Here is a 26,906-nt window from a genome sequence, read left to right as displayed (position 1 = left end):
CTGGAGCTGGGTGTGAAGCCAATGACAGCTTATCAGCCTCATGTTCCACAGCTACAGGAATCAATACAAATACTATCTGCTCACAGAACAGTGGAGATTAAGTGAACTAAAATAAGTAAAGCAGGGTTATAATGCCTGCAAAGGAAAAGCAATTTCTATTCTCTATTATTCTCATCAGCAACATCAAATATCCATCATTTCCTATTTCTGAATGCCAACATCTTTTAATAAAGGCAGTATAAAATACTTAAGAAAGAGCCCAGCTGGTTAGTGTAGCAGCTCAAGTCCTCACCTTGAACACACTAGGATCCCATATGGACACTGATTCTAATCCCGACAGCCCCACTTCCCATCCAGCTCCCTGCTTGTGCCCTGGGAAAGCAGTCGAGGACGGCCCAATGCTTTAGGACCTGTTTTCACAGGCTACAAGCAGTAAGCTGGAAGATATTTTGCCCTCTCTGCTGCTGTTGTAAGATTTGTTTTGTTTGTATTGGAAAGTCAGATTTACAGAGAGAAGGAGAGACAAAGAGAAAGATCTTCCATCCACCGGTTCACTCCCCAAGTGGCTGTAATGGCCAGAACTGAACTGATCTGGAACCAGGAGCTTCTCTTCTGGGTCTCCCATGCTGGTTCAGGGTCCCAAGGCTTTGGGTTGTCCTCTACTGTTTCCCTAGGCCCCAAGCAGGGAGCTGGATGGGAAGTGAAGCAACCAGGACACGAACTGGCACCCATATGGAATCCTGGTGCATGCAAAGTGAGGCTGAGGGGAGGGCCTCCTTATATAGTTCTTGACAAAAATAAAAATAAATCTGCTGTATATAATTCTTGAGAAAAAATTTAATGTGCAAAAGTATTTATATTACTAGAATAATTTTCTTTTTCTTTTTAAGGTTTTTATTTATTTTTATTTTTAGTGTAAAGTCAGATATATGGAGAGAAGGAGAGACAGAGAAGAAGATCTTCCATCTGCTGATTCACTCCCTAACCAGCCACAACAGCAGGAGCTGAGCCAATCTGAAGCCAGGATCCCGGAGCCTCTTCCGCATCTCCCATGTGGGTGCAGGGTCCCAAGGCTTTGGGCCGTCCTGGACTGCTTGCCCGGGTCACAAGCAGGGAGCTGGATGGGAAGCTGGGCTGCTGGGATTAGAACCGGTGCCTACATGGGATTCTGGCGCATGCAAAGCGAGGACCTCAGCCCTAGACTACCACACTGGGCCCAAGTAATTTTCTTTTAATGTAACATTTTAAATAATAATCTTGAGAAGAATCATAATTACTAATAACATACTTACGATTCCTTGTTAACCTGCTTCCTTTACCCTTTATTATTCATTCTGCAGTTTCAGAAAATAGAATATTCCACAGAACATCATGAAATTTATATTATCCTCTAAAGCAGTAATCTAAAATTTCAGATGCTATTAAAATGATGTCTTCGGTGACAGAGAGAAAAACTCCGCTTCCGACATGTCCACATCTTCACCCCCAGGAGCTATGAATGTGTTACACAGATGGTGACAGGGACACGGATATGCAGTCAGGAATCTTGAGGTCAGCAGACTATCTCGAGATCTGGATTTAGAACTGGAAAAATCACCACTCTGCACTATTCGCCACACTAACTAAAGCAATCTACAGACCCAATTCAACCTATCAAAATTCCAATGTCATTTTTCTCAGTAGTATAAAAAAAAAACATAAAATTCATGAACCACAAAAGTGGGTGACAGGCAAAAAAGTGATTACCATGGTTATGTGTTTGGTTTGGCTCCTCCAAAACTCAGGTTGAATTAGCCCGACTATGAAATATTAAAAAGCGAGATTATGGTTAGGCCTTCAAAAGGTGACTATGTCCTTCCTCGTCTATTCATGTGATCATGAAGTCACAGGTCAATTTGTTATCCTCCAGTGTAGGTCAGCTTATGGAAGCCAATGTAGCTGGATCTTTCTGCCACAGCATTTCCTGTCATGTGATACAGAACTGTGTCACTCTATCTCAACCACAACTGTGAAACCAAAGTTAGCCTCTTTTTCATATAACTTTCCCAATCTAATATTTTATTATTAGCAGTGGAAAATGGACTAATCTTAGGCAAAAAAGAACAAGGCTGGAAGTACCACACTCACTTCAAACTACATTACAAAGCCATAATTAAAACAGCATGGGAGGGCCCGGCGGCGTGGCCTAGCGGCTAAGGTCCTCACCTTGAACACACCGGGAACCCATATGGGCGCCGGTTCTAGTCCTGGCAGCTCCACTTCCCATCCAGCTCCCTGCTTGTGGCCTGGGAAGGCAGTCGAGGACGGCCCAGGGCTTTGGGACTCTGCACCCGCGTGGGGGGCCTGGAGGAGGTTCCAGGTTCCCGGCATCAGATAGGCGCGCACCGGCCGTTGCGGCTCACTTGGGGAGTGAAACATCGGATGGAAGATCTTCCTCTCTGTCTCTCCTCCTCTCTGTATATCCGGCTTTCCAATAATAATAATAAAATCTTTAAAAAAAAAAAACCAGCATGGGACTCACATTCACACACACATACACACACAACTTATGGAATACGGTGACCTTAAACAAACCTGCCCATTTCTAGTCACAGGTTCTTTTCAATAAAAGGGACTAGAAAACTGAATATCCACATGCAGAAAAGTGATATTAGACCCTTATCCTATACCACATTAAAATACTTCCAAATGGATTAAACAGACCATTGTGATGGCTCAATCGCCTAATCCTCCACCTGAAAGCACCAGCATCCCATATGGGTTTCAGCTGGTGTCCAGGTTGCCCCACTTCCCATCCAGCTCCCTGCTTGTGGCCTGGGAAAGCAGTGAAGGATGACCCAAAGCCTTGGGACCCTGCACCCGCGTGGGAGACTCAGAAGAGGCTCCTGGCTTCTGATCAGCTCAGCTCCAGCTGTTGGGAAATGAACCGCAGATCTTTCTCTCCTTCTCTCTGTAAATCTGATTTTCCAAGAAAAATAAATAAATCTTTTTTTTTAAAGAATTAAAGATTTAAAGCTAAGACCTGAACATAAAAATACCTTTCCTGACCTGAGATTTGGGGGCCTTAGGATACATGAAACTGAAACACACTCAGCAGAAACAGCACACTGAGTTTTGATCTTGCCCTGCTCCTCCCACTCTCCTATGATGTTGGACAGCAGGACTGAGTTGCAAGTTCTAGACAGTCTAGTGACCACAAGGAAAACCAACCATACACAACGGAGGGCTGTGTTCCCAACCTACATACTTGGCAGGGAAAGCAGATTAAATGCACTTCTGATAAAAGATACGTTCAATTTATGTTGGGTCGTCATAACGTAACCCTGTAAGATGTGGAAAATTTGCACTAGACAGAAATATAGGGAACAAACTTCATGACACTGGTCTGGCCAAGATTTTTTTGGATTTGACTACAATCACACAGACAATAAAACCAACATTTCACATATAGGATTAAATCAAACCAAAAAGATTCTGCACAGCAAAAGCAGCAGTCAACACACAACCTGCAGACTGAATGGGGTTAATACCTGAAACATACAAGAAACACATAACACACACAAACCCACCTAACTAAAAATTGAGCAAAGAACGCAATATGACATTTATTTAAAAAAAAAAAACTAATAGAGATATGAAATATGTTCATAGTAGGGAAACGCAAATTAAAATCACAACAGGGTATCATCTCGCACCTCTCTCTCTTATACTCTGTTTCTCAATAATATTTTTAGGACAGGAGTTGTAGAGAAACAATTACCACACTGGTAGGGATGCTGGTCCCCTATACCAGAGTACCTAGGTAGGTTCCAGTCCCAGCTCCTCCATCCAAATCCGCTCCCTAACACACACGCGGGAGTGAGCAAATGATGGCTCAAGTCACTAGATTTCTGCCTCCCACTTGGGAGACCCAGGTGGAGCTTCTGGCTCCTGGCTTTGACCTAACCCAAAACTGGCTGCTGCAGATGTTTGGGGAGTAAACAATGGGTAGAAGATAAAAATAAAATAGGCATGGTAAGAAAGAATCCCACAAATACATATATTTATATATCATCTGGATTCGTTCATTAAGTACCCTTTACATCTGGATTCGTTCATTAAGTATAGCCTTTTTATTTTTCCCTTTTGAGAAGGGAGCTGAGAAAGTTGGAGATGCATATCTTTTATGCACTGGTTCACTACTCCCCAAATGTCTGCCAGGGTTGGTCACAAAACCTAAGAACCAAAACATACCATCCGGGTCTCCTACATGGGTGGCGGGGACTCAAGCACCTCAGCCATCACCTGCTCTCTTAGGATGTGCATCAACAGGAAGCTGGACTGGAAACAGGCAGGAATTGAACTGGACACTCCACTACATAATGCAGCCATCTCACATGGCAGCTAAGCAAGCTGCAACACAAGGTCCCTCCCACTTTGTTCCTTTGCTCCTGAGCTGAGGGGAGCGCCAGGTTGAATCTCACAAACAGATCGTGCTGGGCTGCATGGCGTGGGGGGCTGCAGATGGCCTGGGAAAGGGATCTAGCCACATACTGGGGTCATTCTGAGAGGTGTGGAATGACTTCTGAGGGCTTTCATGGACCAGGCCACTATACACACAGGTAATTAAGGGAGCTGACACAGGGTAGTTCAGAAAGGAGAATCCGGAGGGCATGTCTGAGTCAGGCCAAGCCTGCCCATACAGGAGACCTGGGCTAAGCTAGGTAGCACTGCCCACCAGCAGCCAGCACATGCTAAAAGCTGGAGTTGTGGGACAGGCCTAGCATGGCTAGGTCACAGGTCCCACTGACCAAAGTCAGGGCAGGGGACGGGCTATGTCAGGTTGGACCACAGCCCCCACAGGCACGTGAGAGAACTGGAGCAGAAGGCGGATTCTGTGGGGGATTTGTCGACTTGTGCTTGCAAGACTGTAGCACCCACTGGTGTGTATAAGAACTGAGGCTGGAGGTGGGCCAAACCAGGCAAGACTGCAGAACTTACAGATACTCACAAGATCAAGGGCTCAGAGCAGGACAGACTGGGCCAGGCTGCAGCACCCACAGGTGCACTCAAGAACTAGGTCCAGAGGCAGGCAGGGCTAGGTTAGACCACAGCACCTACAGGCACATGTGAGATCTGGGGCTGAAAGTGGAACTGGTAGGGGAACTTTGGACACTCTCCTACTATTAATCGTGTGAGCCGAGGATGAGCCAGGCCAAACCGGGCCAGTCCGCAGCACCTGTTAGCACGTGAGCAAGTCATGATAGCTTACAGACAGGGTTGGGCTGCAACACATAGCAGTTCACGTGAAAGCTGGAGCTGAGGGGCAGGCAAGGCTGGAGCATCTGCTGCTAAGAGCTGGAACTGGGAGCGGGGCCAGGTAGCGGCACCGATAGGCAAGGAAGCACAGGACTTGAGGCAGGCCAAAGCACACAAAAACAGGGCTGGGGACAGGCTGGGGGGTAGGGTTTGGGAGTTGCCCCAAGGTGGCCACAACACATTCTAATGTGTGTGAGAACCGGGCCTGTAGCAGCCTGGGCTAGGCCATATCACCCTACACTTTTTGCGAGAGGCAGCTGGGGGCAGAACTGACCAGGCAGCTATACCCGCTGATACACACACTGGCTAGTGCAGGTGATGGACTGAACCTGATCCTGCACTGGGTGGCACACACAAAGGAGTCAAGTCTGAGGACTTGGTTTCTTGGAGAACTCCCCAACTAGACTGCTTGACTCAAACCCCAGGCACAGGGAAAATCACAAGATACTTGTAACACATGTATCAGGCCTGGGTCTCCTCAGGTGCTGATGTCCACACAGTGGACACCATGGCCAAAAGCACATGTGGGACCCAACAGCCAGCTCATTTAGAACATCAGAGGACACTGAATGCCAGAGAATGGAAGCAGGAAAGATTGAACAACTCTCTTGGCCAAGTTCCGCAGCAAGTGTTTGGGCCTGTGGATGCACTAAAGGTAGACTTGGTTACCAATGGACCATGGGAAACTTTCTCAACCCCGGTACAACGAAACCAACAACATCTCAGAACTATTAAGACCACTGAAGCAGCACTCTCTAAACATTCTTCCCCACATCAGGATCTCTAAGGTGTTATCAAATGACTGTCTACTTCTCCTTGTGCTAATGCAGTTGGACAGCAAGGAACAGGCCTCCTTTCCACATTCCCTACCTTCCACTTGCAGACACAAGAGGAAGGAAAAAAATAAGAACTGAAACATTTATATCACCCACTCAACCATACCCAGCCTAATCATCAGAGGCTCACATGGGCGTTTGTCACTCTCAGCTATGTAGACAATATTAAAGATAAATTTAAAATTAAAAAAAAGAAACAGATGTTTCTACTTTTTGTTGTTTACAAAGAAAGTAGAGATAAATACACATAAATTTCGAGTTAAGAAAATGCTAAGGGTTAGATGATTAGGTCATTTCTAATATATTATAGTGAATGTATATTTTTATTCATTAATTCATTTAACTTTCCAAAGAATGAACACTGGATCTACATTTAATACATAGTGATACTTAAAAATAAAGATCTAAATACAATCACTAAAACTAACTCTTGAAAGAAAAAACTGGAATAAATCTTTGTGACCTTTAATTAAGCAATCATTTATTACACCAAAGCATAGGTAAAAGAAAAAAAAAAAAGAAACTGGATTTCATCAAAATTAAATTTTTTAAATCAAAGAATGGAAGAAAACATTTCCAAAGCATATTTAATCAACGTATCTGTACTATAATCCCATGAATGGCAGGGACCCAACTATTGAACCATCACTGTTGCCTCCCAGGGTTTGCATTAGCAGGAAGCTGGAGTCAGAAGCAGATGCAAGTATAAAACCAAGGCTCTCCAATGCAGGACTATTTTCCCTTCAAGTGTAGCTACTTTATTTATTGGAAAGGCAGAGTAACAGAGAGAGAGAGAGAGAGAGAGAGAGAGAGAGAGAGAGAGAGAGAGAGAGAAGTGCGCTTCCATCTGCTGATCACTCTCCAGGATCTCTAAGGCGACATCAAACGACTGTCCACTTCCCAACCAAGGCTGGGTCAGGCCAGCGATGGCAGGGATTCAAGCACTTGAACCATCACCTGCTACTTCCCAGGATGTGCATTAGCAGGAGCCGGATTAGTGAAATGGGATGAGAGGTTCCCCTGGCACTACAATGCCCACCCTGAAAACATCACAAGTGCCCTCCTTTCATCTGAGACGTCAGGTACACACCCAGACCACTAGTTATCATCCCATGGCTTGCAGAAGCTACTTAGTTTAGTTTCCACATCTTTTTTCCCTTTACATTTCAGGATAATTTGTATTCACAGATCCAAGCAACAGATCTTCTCTTGGCTACAGGTTTACTGATGAGTTTACTGAATGAAGGCATTCTTCATCACTGTTATTTTGCTTTTTCACTCTGAGGATTTTCATTTACTTTTCCTATAGCCTTTCTCAGCTGAAATACTGTTAACTGATCATGCATGTTGTCTGTCTTTTTCTACTAGAGACCTTAATATTTTAATTCATTATTTTAAACTCCACATCTGGTGGTTTTAGCAACTGTGTCCTAAGGATTTGGTTCTGTTAATGTCATATCTCAATAGTATATTGTTTTTCTTTGCTTCTTTTTATGTCTATTTTTTTTTTTTCTGAAAACAGGATATCCTTTGTAGGACAGCTGGAACTAAATAGCTTTTATGCCTGGAAGTGGACACGCCTTTCCTCTGCCAAATCCTTAGCGTGTAGAGGTTGAGTCAACCTATTGTCAGCATTTGAGTAAGGTCTGGAATTTGTGGCTGCTATGGTTACCACAAAGCACCACCAGCTTCAAGCTCCCCTAGCCTTATCTAGTGCAGCAAGAAGCAGGCTGGGGTTTGAGGGCTTTACCCACTGTCTGGTTGCTGCATCTCAGGTGTCTGCCTCCATGCCTCTGCAGCACTCTCAGAACTCCGCAGGTGCTGGCTTTGTGCAGTGGGTGCAGGGGCAAGTATCCTCTGACACTCTGATTAAGCCCTGGTCTTAGGCAAACACCCAGCGCCAATGGTGTCCAGGACGTTGCCTTCTCAGGGCTCCTACATTCTCTGCTGAGGTTGTAGGCGCAACGAAGATTTTCATTAACTTCTCTTTCATAGTGGCTTAAGAATTCTGTCTCAAAGAAGAGGGCAGGTAGATTCCGACAGAGCTTCCTCTCTTTCCCTAACTATCTACTGTTCTCTCCAGCCTGTCGTGCAGGACACTCAGTACCTGACCTTAGGCCCAACCTTGTTCGTAAGCATCCAGCAACACCTGGGGATAAGGTCCCCAAGTGAGTGCAAACTTCCCTGTGTCTGCAGTCTCCGCAGGAGATCTACACTTGCAGGCCACTCCATGCTAAGCGCTTAGCTCACTACAAATTCTAACTTAGCTCTTCTCACTGGTGTTCACTGAGCCTGTCCCATCTTCTCACAAGATTGCCATTTCTCACTGAATTTTGGACTAGGTGTCACTGCAACAACTTCCGCAGATTTCCAGCGTCTGTGCTTGGGGGTGGGGATGGGGGTGGGGGCAGAACAGGGATATGAACTACGCTTTTTCAAATTTTCTCCATTCTAAATAAAAAAAGACAAGTTCTCATCTGTCTGCATTTTAGGAGGTAGTGACTAGTTCTAATTGCTACAGATGCAGAGGGAAAAAAAACTCCCCAATAGACTTAACTCTTGGGCCCAGTGCAGCAACTCAAGTAGCTAATCCTTCCCCTCAAGCACTGAGATCCCACATAAGCACTAATCCTGTATGTCCTAGGTGCTCCACTTCCCATCCAGCTCCCTGTTTGTGCCCAGGAAAAGCAGTCAAAGACAGCCCAAAGCCTTAGGACCCTGCACCCAAGTGTCCAGAGGAGGATCCTGGCTCCTGGCTTCAGATTGGCTCAGGTCTAGCCACTGCGACCACTTGAAGAGTGAACCAGCAGATGGAAGATCTTTCTCTGTAAATATGCCCTTCCAATAGTGAAAGAAAAGAAAGACAAGACAAGAAAAAAGGAAAGAAAGAGAGAAAAAGAGAAAGAAAGAAACAAACAAACAAACAAACAAACAGATGTAACTCAAACTCTAACAGAGCAAAAAAATTATTATCTCAAAATGTATGCCTGATCAGGCATTTGGTGTAGTGGTTAAAGACACTGCCTGGAGTGCCTGCATCCTATACCTGAGTGTCTGGGTTTGAACCCCAAGTCAATTCCTGACTCCAGCTTCCTGCCAATGTACACCCTGGGTGGTAGAAGGTGACAGCTCAAGATAGTTCAAAACAATTAACCATGGCGCCAGCACAGCGGCTTGGGCTAATCCTGTAGTGCCCGCATCCCATAGGGGTACCAGTGTGCGTCTCAGCTGCCCCACTTCCTAATTAGCTCTTTGCTTGTGGCCTGGGGAAGCAGCAGTGGATGGCCCAAGACTTTGGGTCCCTGGACCCACATGAGAGACCTGGGGGAAGTTTCTGCCTCCCAGTTTTGAACTGACCCGGCTCTGGACTCTGTGGTCATTTGGCGAATGAAGCAGCAAGCAGAAGACCGGTCTCTCTCTCTCTCTCTCTCTGCCTCCCTCCCCCTCTCTGTAATTTTTCCAATCACTCCATCATTACGTCTCTATTTAATTAAAAAAAATAAATTGACATGGGCCTGACACCATAGCCTAGTGGCTAAAATCCTCACCTTGTACATGCCGGGTTCCCATATGAGCGCCAGCTTGTGTTCCGGATGCTCCACTTCCCACCCAGCTCCCTGCTTGTGGCCTGGGAAAGCAGTTGAGGACAGCCCAAAGCCTTGGGACCCTGCACCTGCATGGGAAACCTGGAAGAAGCTCCTGGTTCCTGGTTTGGATCAGCTCAACTCTTGACTGCTGCAGCTACTTGGGGAGTGAACCAGCGGACAGAAGATGCTTCTCTCTGCCTCTCCTTCTCCTTGTAATTCTGACTTTGCAATAAAAATGAATAAATGTTTAAAAAAGATAAGTACAATAAACGCTCTCCCTACAACTCATTCTAGAATAAGTACTTTAATGAGTCAAGAATACATCTGCATGCCAGAGTTTGCTCATTCAACATTTCTATGGTGAAGACCGCCACCTAGTGAGCAAAAGCAAAAATGTTCCACATTACAATCAGAGCACTCTGAGAAAAACAATGTTAAAAAACAACCCATTTTCAGTGTGTCTTCCCCGGACTTCATGAACAGGACTCACTCTGTTTCTAAATTAGTAATTTATATAGTACAGACACTTCACTGGCTTATCTTTCAGATGCCTGTAAAAGGCTGCTTTCCCTCCAGTGCTCTACAGCACCACAAGAACACCAAATACACACTATCCAACATGTTATACCAGACAGATGCTCCTTGATTTGTTATTAGGTGACATACGAATAAACCCACCATAAGCTGAAAATATTTTTATTAAGATTTGTCATTATTATTGCAAAGGTAAATTTTATAGAGATAAAAGCAGAAAGATCTTCCATCTGCTGGTTCACTCCCCAAGTGACCCCAATGGGCAGAGCTGAGCCAATCTGAAGCCAGAAACCAGGAGCTCTTCCGGGTCTCCCACATGAGTGCAGGGTCCCAAGGCTTTGGGCTGTCCTTTACTGCTTTCCCAGGCCACAAGCAGGGAGCTGAGTGGGAAGTGCTGTGGCTGAGGCATGAACCAGAGTCCATATTCCTGGTGCTTGAAAGACAAGTATTTAGCCACCAGGCAATCATACCAGACCCAAGAAGAAAATATTCCACCCCCTCAGCCTACTAAAACCTTACTCATGTTGATATTCCTTGCAGCACCGAGTGTCAAGTGACAATAAAATGGAACTTGAAGATAAAACATCTCATTTTCTGTTTATTATAAAGATAAATTGTATCTTTAAACCAGTTCTCAACCAAGGCAAGCCTGTCCTCCAAGGGACAGATATGTCCAGACATAAGCCTGGTTGTCACACTGTGGGGACGCTGTCCTACTGGCACCCAAACCACCCCAAAGATGTTGGATACCCATCCCACAATGCATAGTCAACCCTCATCCTGGAAACTTCAGCCCCAATGTCAAAACCACCAAGTTGAAAACCCTGCTTAGGTGTAAGGCTGCTGGCCAGAATGACCATGCATGCCGTATCTCCGTGCCTGCATCAGCTTCCGAGTCCAGCTTCCTGGATTAAGACAAGATGGCTCAAGTGGTTGGGCCCTGGTCACTCACTGAGTTTCAGATTCCCAGCCTCAGCTGCGGCCATTCAGAGAAAGAACCAGCAGAGGGAGGGGCTTGATCTTGCTTTAATTTCTTCTTACCCTCTCTTTTTTTTTTCTAAAACAATCTTGTTTAGCCTCCACCATCTTTTCTGTAACACCACACTGATAAAAACATTAATTTACAATAACAGCCTACCAAGCAAAGTCTGTTTTGCACTGTTTGAATACATACAGAATTTTCTAGGAAATATAATTATATTCTGCATAGAATATAGAATTTTTTATCTTTAGAAATCAACCATAAATTGCATTTTATATTTTTTTATTTCCACAAGATTTCTGCACTATTCAAGACAAACAACAGTTATGGTATATAAGCTGCCAACACACCAAACCTGTACTAGCCACCTTGTAGCTGTCACACTCATGGTGACTCATACAAGTGGATGACAGGGAGTTCAAGAAAACATGATAATGGAATCTCATTTTGATGCAGAAGAATTATGAAATGCATATAGTGTCTTAATGAATACATGTGGATTACTCAGATATACCTTGAAAGGCTGGCTTCACCTTAATTGGGCCTTAACTCATTCATCTTTTCATGTTGTCTCCGAAATCGATCCATTTTCCCATTGCTACACAAGTACAGCATCAGTTCATTTATATCCCTCCTAGAATTTTACATATACTATAACATTTTTTAAATTTTGGAGGTGTTCTCTCAGTTCCCCTCTCAAATATTTATTGAGGGGCCAGCATTGCGGTACAGTGAGTTAATCGGCCACTAACATCCCATGCAGGTGTCAGTGAGTCCTGACGGCCCCGACCTACAGATAGATACCCATCTCTGCTGATGCACCTGGGCAACAGTGGAACATGCTGAAGTCTCAGACCCCACAACCTACGTAAGGAGACCCGGATGGAATTGCAGGAGCCTGTGCTCAGCCTGGCCCAGCCCTAGCCAGGCAGGCAAACAGAAAGGGAAGATCATCTCCCTCTCCACAAATTCTACCCTGGCTCGCGCTCTCTGGCCCCCACCCTGGCCCCACCTCTGCCTTTCGAGATTTGTTGTTTGCCTTTTTTTTTTAAACTTGAAATAAATAGACTCACAATAAGTATTAAAAGGAAGTGTTAAGAAGTAAAAAGACTGTAGAGAATAAGAATAAAAGTGAATTACACAATTTTCAAACAAGTAACAGAACACTAAACAATAAAGACAACATAAAAGAACACAGTTGTTTTAAAAAGTTAATCAATAGCGCCAGCATCTTGGTGCAGTGCATTAAACTACTGTTTGGGACAATGGCATTACATATCAAAGGACGGGTCTAAGTTCCAGCTACTTGGCTTCTGATCCAGCCACCTGCTAACACACCCAGCAAGCAGCAGATAATGACTCCAGTGCGTGGGTCACAACCACCACATGGAACAAAGAACCAGATAGTGTGCCTGGCTCCTGGTTTTGACTCAATCCAATACTGGCTTTCTCCCTCCTTTTCTCTCTTTCACTCTCCCCAATTTTCAAATAAGTAAACATCTTTTTAAAAGACAAAATAAATTTAAAAGCCAATTCTATGTTATCTACAAAGAAACAACTGAAAGAAAAGATATAGGCACAAAGTAAAGGTCAAATATTTCAAAAGAAAGGAAAGCAGTTTCACTAATTTGTGACAAAGTTGAACTTCAAATAATAAAGACCCAGATGACTACACATCTGATCCTTAAAATATGACTACAAATAACATTTATAAATTAAAAACTGCACTAGAGTATATTAACCAGTAACTGCAGGAAATACTGAGATAAATCAACAAGAATAAAATCTGCTGGAAATTTTACTGTTTTCTCCAGCACTGCTCAGCTGAAGTAAACAAAGTAACAGTACACAGGAGATGACCTAACACAGCACATGCTGTAAAAACAAAAACAGACACACACTATGTCCAGCCCGGTAGCCTGGTGGCTAAAGTCCTCGTCTTGCATGCACAAGTGGCTGTTTGAATCCGGGCTGCTCCACTTTCCATCCAGCTCCCTGCTTGTGGCCTGGGAAAGCAGTCAAGGACAAGCCAAAGCCTGGGGACCCTGCAACCACGTGGGAGACCTGAAAGAAGCTCCTGGCTCCGGATTGGCATCAGCTTAGCTTTGGCTGTTGCGGCCACTTAGGGAATGAATCAGTAGATCAAAGATCTTTATGTCTCTCCTTTTCTCTGTAAATTTTACTTTCCAAAAAAATAAATAAATCTTTTTTTTTTTTTTTTTTAAGAAAGGCAGATATACAGAGAGGAAGATCTTCCGTCCAGTGGTTCACTCCCCAAGCGGCCACAACAGCTAGAGCTGAGCCCCTTAAGAAGCTCCTAGCTATGGATTGGCTCATCTTCGACCACTGCAGCCACTCGGGGAGTGAACCAGAGGATGGAAGATCTTTCTCTCTGGCTCTCCTTCTCTCTGTAAGTCTGCCTTTCCAATAAAAAAATAAATCTTTTTTTTTTTTTTTTTAATAAGAGCCGGGGATAATGACAGACTGAGCTAGGCATGACCACAGAACCACCTAACACTCATGAGTACTGGGGCTGGGAACAGGCTGGGCAGGTCCAGGCTGCAGCATCCTCAAGTGCACCAAAAAAATAGGGCGTGGGGTGGGCTGGGTCACAACCCCCACTGGCTCATACAAAGGCCAGGATGGAGGGAGCAGACTATGCTAGCTAAGGGCCTAGCACCTGCTGGCACATGTGCAACCTCAGTCTAGGAGTGGGCCTGGTGGGCAAACTTGGGAAACTCCCCTAGTGGGTCATCACTCCCGCTGATGAGAAAGTGGTTCAGGCCTGGGTGCTGATCGGGCCAGCAAGAGTGTGATGTGATTCTGGAGGGGTGGACCAGGCAGGACTGGGCCAGCCTTAGTCCACTGGCATGTATAGGAGCCAGCCTGGAGTATGGGTCATGCCAGGCTAGACTATCACACCTATCGGTTTGCATGAGCCAGGGATCAGATCAAACTTGGCAGGGCTAGGCTGTAGCACCCGCCAGCAAGAGCTGGGATGGCGCTGGAACAGATCAAGCTATAAGATGGCTAAAGTCAAGACAGAAGATGGGCTATGCCAAGCTGGATCAGAGCAACCACTGGCATGCCTGATTGAAAGTTAAGGGAGGGCTTGGCAGCGTGGCCTAGTGGCTAAGGTCCTTGCCTTGATCCCATATGGCCGCTGGTTCTAGTCCCGGCAGCTCCACTTCCTCTCTGTCTCTCCTCCTCTCAGTATATCCGACTTTGTAATAAAAATAAAATAAATCTTAAAAAAAAAAAAAAAAAAAAAAAAAAAAAAGAAAGTTAAGGGAACACCCTAGCTGGTCTGTGACTCCTACTGGTGAGCACGAGAGCTGGAATGGGGGCAGTGATCTGGGCTAGATATAACTGCAGTGTGCCTGAGCACGGGTGTGGACTGAACCTGGGGTGTGCCAGACTGGACTACACTCCAGCACCCTCTGGTGCTTGTGTCAGCCAGGGTGAGTACAGAACAGGCCGGGTTAGGTCTCTGCTCCCAGTGAACCCTGCGAGAGATGTGTCTAGATGTAGACCAGGTATGGCTGGGCTATAGCAACCAACAGTAAGAACCGGAATGGGTGTGGGCTTGCTGGGCAAGGTCACTGTTTCTGCCAGGACAGGAGGTGGACCAAGTCAGGCTGGGCCAAGGACCACCAGAGTGCACAACATCTGCCACTAGGAGGAGACCTGATAGAGGAATTTGGGAAACTCCTCTGTCAGGTTGCAATCCCACCAGGTAAGGGCAAGAACCAAGACTGACAGCAGTGCAGACGAGGTCTGCCAGCATACATGTGGGTCAGGTCAAGATGGGCCAGTTCATAACACCCACTGGCAGGTATGAGAACCAGGACAGGGTGCAGAGAGGCCAGATCAAACCGTAACAACAGCTAGTTAACATTAGGGCAGGGACTGAGGGTTGGCTGCACTAAACCAAGCTGCAGCACCCATGAGCATGAGCCGGAAAAGAGGGCAGACCGGGCCAGGCAAGGCTACAGCACTCAGACAATTGCCAAGGTGAGGAAGGCCATGCCAGACTAGGCCACAGCACCCAAGAGCACACATTAAGACCCAGGTGATAGGTGTGAGCCCTGTATGAGGACTGTGGGGGACTCCGTTGCTGGGCCACTGTTGCCACTGGTGAGTGTGAGAACTAAGAACAGAGGCAGATCAGGTCAGGCAGGGCTACAACACCTGCTGGCCTGCATGTAAGCTGGGTTAGGAGGAGAGCCAGGGCTAACCGACTGAACCCACTGGTGTATTCGTGGCCAGAGTAAGTGCAGGCTGGCTGGGCTTTGCTGCAGCATCAGCTGGCAAGTTGTGGGAGTAGAGGCAAATCCTGTCAAGCTAGCCTGCAGAACCATCTGAAGAGTGCAAGATTCAGGACTGGGAGTGGGTTCAGTAGGGAAAACGTGGGCACCTCTTTGATGGGCTGCAACTCTCACTGGTGAGAATGAGAACCAGTGCTGGGGGTGGGTCTGGCAGACAGGTGGTGGCAACTGCCAGTATTAGTGTGGGCTGAATAGTGGGGTGGGTTGGTTGCACTGAACTAGGCTTCAACATTCACTGATGTGTACGAGAGCTGAATGGGATGTGGAACAAACTGGACCAATTGCTGCACATACTGGCAAGCACAGGAACCAGGGCTGGGGGCAATGTCTCAATGCCTTATTGAGGGGAGGCGGTTGCTTCGACTAGGCTGCAGCTCTCGCTGGTATACATGAGGGCCAAGTGTGTGGTGGACAGGTTGGGCTGGGCCACAGCATCCATTGGTTTACATAAGAGACAGAGCTGTAGACAGAATTGACCCAGCAACTGCAACTATCAGTGTGTGCGTAGGCTGATGCAGGTGACGGACAGATCTAGACTCCATACTGGCAGGAATACACAAGACTCAGGTCTGGGATCACTTCAGAAGCGGTTTCTTTGGGGATCCACGTGACTGAACTGCTGGACCAAGAACTCCAACAATGGGGAGAATCGCAGAATCTGTGGTCTGACTGTGAAGAATGTCAAAGCTGGGCCTCCTCAGTGACTTAGGTGGAGCAGTAGACAGCATACCCAGATGTATATGGAGGACATGGCAGTCCACTGGAGCCTGTGCAGGACATCTGGTACCATAGGGAAAGGAGAGCAGAACAAATTGGTCAACTCCCCCAGCCAAGCTGTTGGCAGTAAACATCTGGATGAATGAAGACTCTAAAGTGTACTGTGTCAGCCAACAGACCCTGGAAGAATTTCCTCATCCTTGGATCAGTGAGACTGACAGCATTTCAGAACTATCAAGCTATCGAAACCACTTGAGCAGAACCTTCAGAGCATGTTCCACACCAGGGACCCTGGGATAATACTGGGTGACCATTCCCTATCCCGAGGTGCTGAGGTGGTTGGGAGGCTATGTATGGCTTCTCCCTTTATCTCCCTCCCTTCCCCCAGATAGAGGAAGAAGGAAAATGTGGAGACAATGCTCTTACCCACTTTCCTCTAAATCTCAACTCTTCCCACCCTAATCAACTATATAACATCATCAACAAAATGAAATTTTAAAAATCTACTTAAAACAAAACAAAAAAAACTAAACAAAGCATACAAAAAGGAAAACTGTACAAAAACAAAAACCCTTAAATAAATTAGCATGAAGAATCTATTTTAGAAACACATAAAGCCGGACCTGGTCGGTAGCCTAGCAGCTAAGTCCTTGCCTTGCACGCACTGGGATCCCATGTGGGCACCAGTTCTAATCCCAGCTGCTCCACTTCCTATCCAGCTCCCTGTTTGTGGTCTTGGAAAGCAGTCAAGGACGCCCAAAGATTTGGGACCCTGCATCCACATGGAGACCTGAAAGAAGCTCCTGGTCCTGGCTCCTGGCTCCTGGCTTCAAATCAGCTCAGCTCTGGCCATTACAGCCACCTGAGGAGTGAACCAGCAAAAGATCTGTTTCTCTTTCTCTCTATAAATCTGACTTCCCAATAAAATAAATAAATCTTTAAAGAAAAAAGAAACATATATAATGAAACAAAGGTCATTCCAGGAGTGTAAGCATAAGCTGGCACAATAAATTTAATAACATACTTCACCATGTATTAAATAATTCAATAACAAGGATCAATCCAGAATCATTATATAAACATCCTCCTGATTTGTATGGCTGCTTTAACACAAGAATACGTAGAATATCTTTAATATGTGACATCTTAAAATTGGGGAGCAGGGGCAGCAAGGATAGTAAAGATTCTCATTTTGTCCCTATCAGCCAAGTTATACGGAAATGGAGAAAAGCTGAGACCAACAAAGACCATACAAAATGACACACTCCGTGGGCAATGTTAAGGAAACAGAAGCATGGGTGAAGGATACACAAACAGAACAAAAGTGGGTGAAGTTAGAACTACAGTATTCACAAGAAGCACAACAAAGAGACCGAGAAAATGAGAATGACTTGGTGTGAGGATCAGGAATGCAACGTGTATCCCAAAGTGTTCCAACGGAATACTATGAAGAGTTTCCAGGTCCACACTGCACTCTAAGCAGATGTGCTGCGTTATGCTGCCACCTCCCGAGCAGACTTACACTAACATCTGAGGATATTTAAAGGTTTTCTATTAAAGGTGCTGTGCTAAACTACAGAATCAAAACTAAGAGTAGTATATCAAGAGAAGGGAGAGAGGTGCTGGAACAGAGATAAGAGTAAAAAAAAATCAACAGTAGAGGATTAAAATGAACTTAGAAAAATCTTTCATGTTTTAAAAGAAAAAAGCAAAATATCTAGTATAGGATACTAAAAGCAATACAAATTTGCTGAATAGTACACCTCAAACTTTTCAATAGGCACCTACTACTACCATATACAGAAAAGGCTTATGACTTGCTTGAAAAAGAAAAAAATTTAGGGCCTGGCCTAGAAGCCTACAGACTTAAGTCCTCGCCTTACATGCACCAGTTCTAATTCCGGCAGTCCCACTTCCCATCCAGCTCCCTGCTTGTAACCTAGGAAAGCAGTTGAGGGAGGCCCAAAGCCTTGGGACCCTGCACCCACATGAGAGACCCAGGAGAGGCTCCAGGCTTCTGGTTCAGATCAGCTCAGCTCCAGCCGTTGCAGCCACTTAAGGAGTGAATCAGTGGATGGAAGATCTTTCTCTCTGTCTCTCCTTTTCTCTGTATATCTGCCTTTCCAATAAAAATAGATAAATCTTATCAAAAAATTATTAGAAAAAGGAACACAGAGGAACTGAAATTAATAAACATTTACTGAGAACCAACTAACTCAAGGTACTAAATCAGGATTTCCACAAAAAAACACAATAGTGTGTTTCCTGAAACAAATTATGGCCACCCAAAAAAAAATTATGGTCACCAAAGTCACTTTAAGCCAATGAAAGCCCAAAGCATTAGCATCACAAGCCTGATAATACATAGCCATGAAACATTTACAAGAAAAGCTAAAGATTACTGTATCCCCAGCCGAGGCTGCCTTTGTACACAGGTAAGTGTTACACTGCTGGGAGATAAGTAGCTAAGGCTGGTGGGCGTTCTGGACCTGGTTAAAGCTAACCCTGTTAACTGTACCAGTGTGCCAGCATATTCTATTTCTTCTTTTTTTTTTTTTAAAGATATGTGAAGAAGGCTGGGGGCGGGCCTGGTGAGACATTATTGGGGATCGCCCCAACTAGGTCACAGCACCTGCTGGTGTGTGAACACAGGGCTTGTGGCAGGCTGAGCTGGGCTGGGCCACTGCGCACATCAGTTAGTGTGAAAGATAGGGTTATAGGCAGAACTGACCAGGCAGCTGCACCCACCAGTATGTGTTGGCTGGTGCAGGAGATGGATCAAACCTGATTCTGCAATGGCTGGCACACACAAGAGTCAAGTCTGAGGTCATCCCAGACGAGATTTCTGGGGGCACACCCCAACTACATGGTTTGACTCAAACCCCGGCCATGCAGAAAACGACAATGTATGTGGTCCGACCCTGCAGTGCATGTGTCAGGACTGATGCCTGTGAAGTGGACAACACTTTTAGATACACATGGGGGACATGACAGCCAGCTCATCTGGGATATCAGAGGGACGTTGTTGAATGCCTCCTCAGAAAATGAGAAACAGAACAGTTGGACCACACTCCCAGCCAAGCTTTTTAACATGTCCCTGGGCCTATGGATGCACTAAGGTGGACTCTGGCAGCCAACAGACCTTGGAAATATTTTCTCAACCCTGATGAAACAAAGCCAATGACACCTAAGAACTATCAAAACCACTCAAGTAACAGCTCTGGGACACTCTTCTTCTCCTCACATCAGGGTCTCTAAGACATCATCAGATGATGGCCCCCCAATCCCAAGGGTGCTGATATATTTCAACATCCTCCTTCCCATCCTAGACACAGGAGAAAAAAAGAATTGGAATTGAAGATTGAAGATTTTTCTCTCCTTTCTGTAAATGTCTTTCCAATGAAAACTAAATAAACCATTTTTTCAAATAAATCTTAAAAAAAGAAAAGATCCTCTGTTGTTCATAAGCAGGATGACTGGGTTGACACATGGCTGTGTGATAACATGTGCTACCCTCCCGACCTGTTAGATGTCAGCACATTACCCGTCCAATATAGAAAAAAAAGAACAAAGACCATACCCAGATGAACATGAAAGCCAGCCAGCTCCACTGAGCCAACAAAAAACTTCGAGTACTTCACCAAAAGATAAAAAGGAGGACAAGCTGAACAACATTGCAGGCCAGGCTCTATTACAAATACCTGGGTCTGAGGGCACACTGAAGTAGATAAGGATAGTCAACAGGCCTTAGAAAGAATTCCTCACCTCTGGTGTAATGAACTTCTCAGAACAATCATGATCACTTAAATAACATAGTTGGAACAGTCTTCCCCACATCAAGGCCTGAAATGCAATGCAAACCACCATCTCCATCCTGGGTGACAGTGCAGTATGACAGCAAAGAGTGGTGCACTTTCTTCCCCACCCCAAAGGACACAGGAGGGAAAACCGAATAATCTAGCTCACCTACCTCTCCCCCTATCTTCACCTTCATAATAAATATTAAATTTAAAAAAACATAAATGTACAGTAAATTACTACTGTATTTGCTTATCCTTGCACTAAACTACCTGAATAAACAAATTTCTCATCAGGAAACTACTAACATTTTTCATGACAAATACTGATCAAGTCTTTAAAACCAAAACCTGTAACACAGTCATCACACACTTAGTAGGAGACAGCACACAGCTTAGCATTCAACTCTATAAATGCTGGAAAGAAAAAAATTACTCCTTTCTTACCCAGACTGAGAACTGCAAGATTCCTACATAATCAGAACACCATTCACCAACACAAGCCTATTCTATCTACTGTCATGCATCAAGTTTTCGTATCAGGATATGATGGTACATTTGCAAAGCTGATAAAGAAATAAACCCCTATTTTGTACAAACGGAATCATAAATTTAACTACTATACTATGACTGCAAATACAATCACCCTAAAATATTTCTAATCAATATTTCAAATTAGATGCAGGGGACACTGCCTCTAAGAGGAGATAATGCTGTAAAAAAAAAAGAAAAAGCAGCAAATTAGAAATGCTATCATCCTAAAGTAACATACTTGTAAGCTAACTAACGTTTCTACACAGAAAGGCTCACCTTCATCCACCGAAAACTGACAGCTTTTGTCATTGAAGAAAAGTATCTTCTTCTTATCAGGGCGATTTACAAAAAGTATCTGGTCCCCTAAAGCCTGAAAGATTTTAAAAAAAAAAAAAAAAAAAGAGTTAAAGCAGGAAGATAAAGACTTCACTTGCTGCACAGGACCTCAGGGTTCCATAAGGGTCTGTAGGAACACAACCTCAATTTTTCAATTTTCAAATAATTGAAGTTTGGATTTTTTCTATTCCCTCCCCCCCTTTTTTTTAACAGAAGAAAATTTGCACCATATGCTGCATCCAGCAGCTGGGATACCCACATCCCACACTCACTAAGCAGAGTATGGGGGTTCCTTCCAGGCTTCACCTCTGGGTTCCAGTTTCCTGCTGATGCAGAATAAAGACCCTGAGAGGCAGAGAGGACAGCTCAATATGGCTGGGTTCCTGCCTCCCCGATGCTGGCAACCTGGATGCCATTCCTGCCTGGCCCCAAGCAGCTACAGTGAACCAGCAGCAGATGGGAGCTGTGCCTCCGCCTCTCAAATAAATAAACCTTAATCTCTACTGCAACTACTATTCAGATACACTGCAAATTACAAAGATGCTTACTAAATTTAAGATACACTATGGGATTTTAGTGTTCTTACTTTTATCTCTACCTTGAAACATTTTGGTACTTACATATCAATTATTTTCAATTATACTTTAAAATAGCTTAAAGAGTTTTTAAAAAATTGAAAGAATTAAGTCACCTTTTTAAAAGTATGACACAACAGTAACTAAACAACCATCTTCTCTCTTTTTAAAAGATTTATTTACTTTTTTGAAAAGCAGAATGAAGAGAAAAGCAGACACAGAGCATTACCCATTCCCAGGCTCACTCCCAAACAGGTCAAAGCCAGAAGCTTCATCCAGTTCTTCCACATTGGAGCAGGGCCCACGTACCTAGGCCATGTCCCACTGCTTTCCCAGTAACATTAGCAAGGAGCTGGATGGAAAGTGCAGCAGCCAGGACACTGTCCTAACAGGCAGAGACTTAACCAGCTATGACAAACACCAGGCTGTATCCTTCAGTTTTCTTACTGTTTCAACCAAAGCACTACATAATCCTTCCAGAAGATACACAAGAAGAAAGTCACTAGTTTTCTTTCACTGCACCCAGTCCTAGTCACTATGGCTATCTGGGGAGTAACCCAGTGCATGGATCATAAGTCTCTCCCTCTCTCTTGGATTTTCAAATAACTAACTGAATCTTCAGAGATATCTATACATTCATGTTGGCAGCAGCATTACTACCGAAGCAGTAAAAGCAACCGAAATGTCCACCTATAAGATGAATAGACAAAATATGGCATATACACAAAATGGAATATTACTCAGCTTAAAAAAAAGGGGGGGAGAGGAGAAATCCCAACATACACTATAACATTGCTGAAACCTTCAAGACATTATGCTGCCAAACACAAGATAATTCCACTAAGATTAATAAAAGTATCTGTAGTAGTCAAACTCAAATAGAATGGTGATTTCCAGAGACTGTAGGAAGGGAAGGAAGGGACTAGCTGTATGAGGGGTACAGAGTTTGTTTTGTAAAAGCAAAAAAGGTTTGGAGATTTTCTGCATCACAATATAAATGCTTATCACTGATGAATTATAAACTTAAAAAATGATTAGGCTCTTAAAATTTGCTACATCTTTTTAGTTTCTAAAAAGAATTCTAAAAAGTACATGATTAACACAACAATTTTTTTTAACAGATTTAGAAGTACCATTTATTTGGCTTACTACACAAAATGGCAAAAAAAATTTCTTAGAAACATAATGTATGTAGGAAAAGGTTGTTTTCTTTTTTTCAATTACGGAACCATATTTATTGCAGGTATCTATCTAATACAAAAAAATACTACTAACATCAGTATAAGCATAAAGCTGACACAAATCTCTCATACAATTTCTGTCCTGTCCTCAGAAAGATCTTTTTTTTTTTAAACTTTTTAAAATTATCATTTTATGGCACAGTTCCATGAGCCCCAGGATTTTCCTTACCCTCTCCCCAAATCTCCTCCCACAACCCACTGATTTCCTCTACATTATTACTAAAGTAGGGTTCTTCATAGACAGTCATATGTCCATCACTGCGGGCATGGACAACAGCAGAGTCCAGCATCCTATTGTAAGATATAGTAAACAGTTTCCATTGGGAGTCCATCTTGATTCTCTCAATACAACAATTAAAATTAAAACATCACATCACAAATGCTGAGCAGCCTAATAGAGTGTACTGGCAATTGATTTTATTACCAGACAATTCCCAGGTAACAGTTACTAAGAGATGAATAATCTGGAATAGTCACAGGTTTTCTTCATTCTAATTTTCTCACTTTTGCATAATCTTCTGTGTTCCTTGCTAGTCATTCAAAGTAAGTGTAATTTTAAAAAAATGACATTGATAGCTTCCACCTCCACCAATAACTGAAAAGGTTATACAGATGAGATTTAACTGAGAAATTACTTAGGATAAAACACAGCTTCATTTTTTTAAAAACAGAATAAAGAATTCAGAGTTTCAAATAATTTGGAAATAACTCCTACCTGAAAATAAGAAAGGCTATATGCTCTCATAACCTCTTCAGAAAGAGGCTCACCACTACCCAGGCATACATGAAGGATACTTCAAAAATCTTTAAAAATTATGTTAAAAATGTTTAAAACCAGAACATAATTTTTAACACTTTTATTCACTTGAAAGTCAGAATTACAGAGGAACAGGGAAAGATGTCTTTCATCTACTCTTTCAATCTCCATATGCTCACAACAACCAGGGCAGGACCAGGCTGACACTAAGAGCTTCGTGAAGGCCTCCTGTGTGGGGGCAGGAGCCCAGGACTGGAGCCACTTTCTGCTGGTTTTTTTCCCAAGCTACTAGCAAAGAGCTTGGTAGGAAGTAGAGCAGCAAGTACGTGAACAAATGCCTATATGAGATGCTTGCATCACAGGTGGTACAACCTTCTATATCATAACATTGGCCCCAAAACCAAGACACTAATTCAAACTGCTTATTAAGAGAAAGAAAACAGATTACCTTGACAGCTTTCTGGGAATTTGGCAGTGCTTCTTCTATGTCTTCTAAGAGAATTCCTCCTAATCCTCGCTGGTCATGCTGATCTAGGAGCCTCAGGAGGGCCTTCTTATCTTTTATGTCATACTTTGGCTTGAAGGCATATTTCCCATCTACTACTTCGATTTTGGGATTGTTGACTAATGCCTGTAACCATGATACAATTTGGATATATTAATAAAAACAAAACTGCTTATCAAATTCTCAATATTTTAACTATAACACTACCCAATGCAGAGGCCAATTAAAACTATCTTGTGAAGACCCACCAGAGGATGTAAAGTCCTGAACACCACCATCAGCACAATGCTCACATTAAAAAAATAATAATCATCACACACAGTATTCAACAACGTTTTTGTTTTATTTGAAAGCCAGAGTTACACAGACAGAGAAATCTTCCATCTGGGATGCAGAGGTAATGGCTCAAGCAACTGGGTTCTTGCCCTTCAGTTATTCCCGACTTCAGTTCTGGGTCAACACAGCCTTTTGTAGACTGAACTTGATAGTTTCTCTGACTCTTCCGTCTCTCTCAAATTAATTTAAAAAACTTTAAAATATAAACTGAAGCATTATATCAACTCTTCTAAGAAAAAAAGGCACAATAAATTTCAATATTAAAAAACATCTTTTGTAAAATCAACCAATTATTTTTATAACATTTTTAGCTTTTCCTCACCTCGGTCATTAACCATTGTTTCTGCTTCAGTCCAATATCTAAATGCTGGGTTTCATCCAAAATTTCTTCTAACGTTAGAGGATGTGTGTCTCCTCGCTGATGTCGTGTCTATTGAGGAAGAAATCATTGGAGGAGCTTTAAATGCATGAATGCACAGAACAAAAAATGCCAATAAACAAGTATTTCAGGAGTGTAAATGTGAACTTTAAAAGGCAGTAAAACTATAGTATTGAAGAACTATAATGCAATTAAATAAATTTCAGAACTGGTTCCATAAAGATTGAATTATAAACAAGGGTAAAAATATAATTCATAGGGTCCGACGCGGTGGCCTAGTGGTTAGGGTCCTCGCCTTGCACACACTGGGATCCCATATGGTAACCAGTTCTGATCCCGGGGGCCCTGCTTCCCATCCAGCTCCCTGCTTGTGGCCTGGGAAGGCAATTAAGGACGGCCCAAAGCCTTGGGATCCTGCACCCGCGTGGGAGACCCGGAAGAGCTCCTGGCTCCTGGCTTCAGATCAGCTCAGCTCTGGCCGTTGCAGTCACTTGGGGAGTGAATCATCGGACGGAAGATCTTCCTCTGTCTCTCCTCCTCTCTGTATATCTGTCTTGCCAATAAAAGTAAATAAATCTTTAAAAATATAAATAATCCATATTTGCAAATAGTTAATCCTATTGTTTCAAGAACTCTGAATACCCTAAGAGAGAAATGACCCAAAGAGAAGTATACATAAATCCTATTTAAACAAACAACTGGTGACTGTCTTATCAGATCCACACATGATTCAACAAATAGTGCTTGCCTCATAGTTCCAGGGACTAAGTGTAAGGAAACTACTCAAACTACAGACCTCAGGTAAGGAGGAATTTGGGCCCATCATGGCCAAAGGCAAGGGTGGATCACCACCTGAGGAGGAGTTCACTGCCACCACTGTAAACAGCCAAGCCTTCCACCCAGGTCATCCCCAACCCACCACTTTAAAGCTTGATAATAAGTTATATAGCTACTTCTCCTAACCTTCCCACTCTACTTTCCTCCTCTAAAAAAATCCTCCTAGTAATCAGGAGTGTCTGCTTTTCCATGAAAAGACCTGAATAAATTCGATTTTCCTGCATCACCTTGTCTCTGATAACTGGCCCTAAGCAATCAGCAGCCAGGGGCCTATTCCTTCCCCCTGCCCCATACCAAGATGAAATGCAAACTACTGCTACTTTTTCATTCATCTATGAAAGTAATGCTATAGTAGTGTCAGGAGGGCAAATTCAATCAGAATAAATGAAAGGGCAGACCATATGGGACTGGATCTTTGGGAAGGACTACACTATCTCTGACGGCAAGGAGCAGCATACTTTCTCTCCCCCTTCCTCCCCACCGCCCCTCCCCTCACAGATGTGAAGGAGAACTGAAACATTAATCTCATCAATTTTCCCCCAAAACCCTACCCTCTCCAACCTAATCAGATGCCTGTGTGAGTCTGCAACTCCTCACTTTTGCAATAAATATTAAAATAAAATGTAACAATTTTAAAAAGGTTACAACACAGAGGCAAAAGGCTAAGGAACAGCTGTAATACAGCATATTGGTCTCTGAAGTGGTCTGGACACTCCAAGGATACAAAAATCAATCTGGGTGACTCTTTAGAAGCGTTAACAAATTTTTAAGCTAAAATCCCATCAAATATTACACTTCACTAAGATGGGCTGATATCAGTACATTCTTCAGCTTCATGTCATGTAACCCCATTTGATGCTTGAGGGCAAACTGGGAAACCCACACGACAAAGGACATTGGACTGTCAACCCAATCTTTACCCACTTTTCACTTCCAGCATTCTGCAGTAAGCCGTGATTAATTCACTATCTCACAAATCGTGTTGCATTAAAAAAAAAAGCTAAGGTCTTTAAAATGTAATTTTGTACTTTCACTACAGCTAAAGAATGATTACTTAAGCTGACTTAGGAAATTTTTTTTTGCAGATTTATTTATTTACTTAAAAAGCAGACTTAGAGAGACTGATTCTCCACCTCCTGGTTCACTCCCTAATCGGCCATAATGGCCATATCCTTCAGAGCTGTGCTGGTCTAAAGCAAAGAGCCTCTTCCAGGTCTCCCACACGTGTGCAGGGGCACAAGGACGTAGAGCCATCCTCTGCTACTCTCCCAAGCACACTAGCAGGGAGTTGCATTCACAAGTGAAGCAGCTACAACTCCAACAGCAT

The 26,906-nt window shown here is 43.6% G+C and overlaps 1 protein-coding gene and 1 non-coding gene across 2 annotated transcripts in view; one reads left to right on the top strand and one right to left on the bottom strand.

Annotated features, from left to right (window-relative positions):
* Positions 1-26,906, bottom strand: part of GTF2E2 (general transcription factor IIE subunit 2) — a 69,776-nt gene that overhangs the window by 5,318 nt on the left and 37,552 nt on the right. Inside the window, exons 4-6 of the mRNA XM_004592695.3 lie at positions 24,686-24,793; positions 23,971-24,153; positions 20,890-20,983 (exon numbers count right to left, since the gene is read on the bottom strand). Of these exons, the coding sequence (XP_004592752.3) occupies positions 20,890-20,983; positions 23,971-24,153; positions 24,686-24,793 (385 nt within the window). The remainder of the gene's footprint in view (positions 1-20,889; positions 20,984-23,970; positions 24,154-24,685; positions 24,794-26,906) is intronic.
* LOC118760075 (small nucleolar RNA U13) lies at positions 19,732-19,836 on the top strand. The gene has a single exon (XR_009246358.1). It is a non-coding gene; the product is annotated as a small nucleolar RNA U13 (small nucleolar RNA).

This window comes from Ochotona princeps, chromosome 11 (genome assembly GCF_030435755.1).
Source record: "Ochotona princeps isolate mOchPri1 chromosome 11, mOchPri1.hap1, whole genome shotgun sequence".
NCBI lineage: Eukaryota > Metazoa > Chordata > Mammalia > Lagomorpha > Ochotonidae > Ochotona > Ochotona princeps.
Note: the sequence above shows the minus strand (reverse complement) of the source record. Positions and strands in the feature narration are given on the sequence as shown.